General features: G+C 39.1%; 1 protein-coding gene across 1 annotated transcript in view; it reads left to right on the top strand.

Annotated features, from left to right (window-relative positions):
• The first annotated feature begins 372 nt into the window (after positions 1-372).
• snrpe (small nuclear ribonucleoprotein polypeptide E) overlaps positions 373-1,596 on the top strand; it is a 9,256-nt gene continuing 8,032 nt past the window's right edge. Inside the window, exon 1 of the mRNA XM_015375279.1 lies at positions 373-569. Within this exon, the coding sequence (XP_015230765.1) occupies positions 516-569 (54 nt within the window). The 5' untranslated portion in view covers positions 373-515. The remainder of the gene's footprint in view (positions 570-1,596) is intronic.

Here is a 1,596-nt window from a genome sequence, read left to right as displayed (position 1 = left end):
GTGCAGCCACACGGCCCTTTTTGGAATCAGTTTGTCACCTGTGAACTATGGCATTACTTAAGAGAAGTCCATAATGTTATATCAAAATATATAATTTCATATTATTTCTAAATAAATTCTGAATATGTCAGAATTCTGAGGGGAAAAAAGTCTGAATTCTAAGATTAAAGTCAGAATTCTGAATTTTCCTCATATTATACTGAAGTAAAAATCAGTTATTTTATTTTACTTTTTTAGTGGCCCTAATTCTCTTCCGTACAATAACACTACTGACTTGAAATGTTGATTTTCAGAGTATTTCACTGAGTGCCCTATATAGGATTAACTGCAGCCGTGAGTCTGCGTGTTTGACCTCCTGCCTCTGGGGGCGCTGTCCAGCTTCACCAGTAATCCAGACAGGCGGAAGTAAAGGCGCCATTACAGCAGACTCGCAACGTGAGCGGGACGTACAGGTTCAGTGAAGCAATAAGGTGCTGTTTAAATAGTTTTCTTCTCTTCGGGTGGCTGACGGTGAAATGGCGTACAGAGGACAAGGACAGAAGGTCCAGAAGGTTATGGTCCAGCCCATTGTATCCTTTACAAAGAGCAGCCCTGTGCTAATGAATGAGCGGCTAACATTTAGCAGCTAGGCTAATCTTTAGTAGCTAGGCTAATCTTTAGCCACCTCTTTGTGAGCTACTGATGTGTTTGTCTGTGTTTTTCTTAAGGGAAACGTGAACATTGTTAGTTGTTAGCTGGATGTCCGCCTGTTTGTCACATAGCGGCTGAAGGGAACCGCCTCACAGAGCTGCTGCTGCTAGCAGCTATGGCGGCATCTCATCCAATCATCCATTCACAGGAATGGAGTCTGCTTTACTAACATTTATAATTAACTCCGAACCAAACGCAGTTATTCATAAAAGATGATACATTTTTGATTTGTTTTTTTAGGGTTTTATTGATGTCTGTTGTGTTTATAATATGGGTAAAATAATTGATTATTGGCCCTTAATGATTGAGAGTTTATGAAAGACTCCAAACTGGAACTGGATTTTTTCATTTTGGGTTTTGTGCAGCACCGTAATATGAAGGAGTATTAGGGCCAGGCTAGAGATTGTTTTTCTATTTTTTTTTTTTATATATTTTTATATTATGAGAAAAGTCGTAAAATCAGGGAACATTGAGCTATGTCATGGGTACAGCTAGAGATCAATGATGCAGGTTTTTAAAGGCTGACCCTGATTAGTTCCTCATCATGTGGTGCTGCACAGTTATTTATTTTGGGGAATGGGGAGATCTTTATTGTTTCTCCTCCTCCCTTTAGATAATAAAATCACAAAACATGATATTTTCAAAATAAGTCATAAAATTACAAGGAACAAGTTGTGTTTTATAACAACTCTAAAAAGAAGCCCTGTCTTCCCTAAAATGAGGAATGTGGAGCATCATAGAAAGTTATACTTTAGCATCAGTTTGACAAATCAGGAAATCTTTTAGCAGCAGCATCAAACTGGGCAGGATGTCAAAGTGGACTCTGGTTGCTGATTGGTGGAGCTGGTCGACCGTCATCTGCTGGGCGGAGCTACAAGCTTCTTTTTTTTCTGAAACTGGTTGTTC

The sequence above is a fragment of the Cyprinodon variegatus genome, unplaced genomic scaffold (genome assembly GCF_000732505.1).
Source record: "Cyprinodon variegatus isolate N-32 unplaced genomic scaffold, C_variegatus-1.0 Scaffold116, whole genome shotgun sequence".
In the NCBI taxonomy this organism is placed as follows: domain Eukaryota; kingdom Metazoa; phylum Chordata; class Actinopteri; order Cyprinodontiformes; family Cyprinodontidae; genus Cyprinodon; species Cyprinodon variegatus.
The sequence above is the reverse complement of the archived record's forward strand: the minus strand, read 5'-3'. Positions and strand labels throughout refer to the sequence as shown.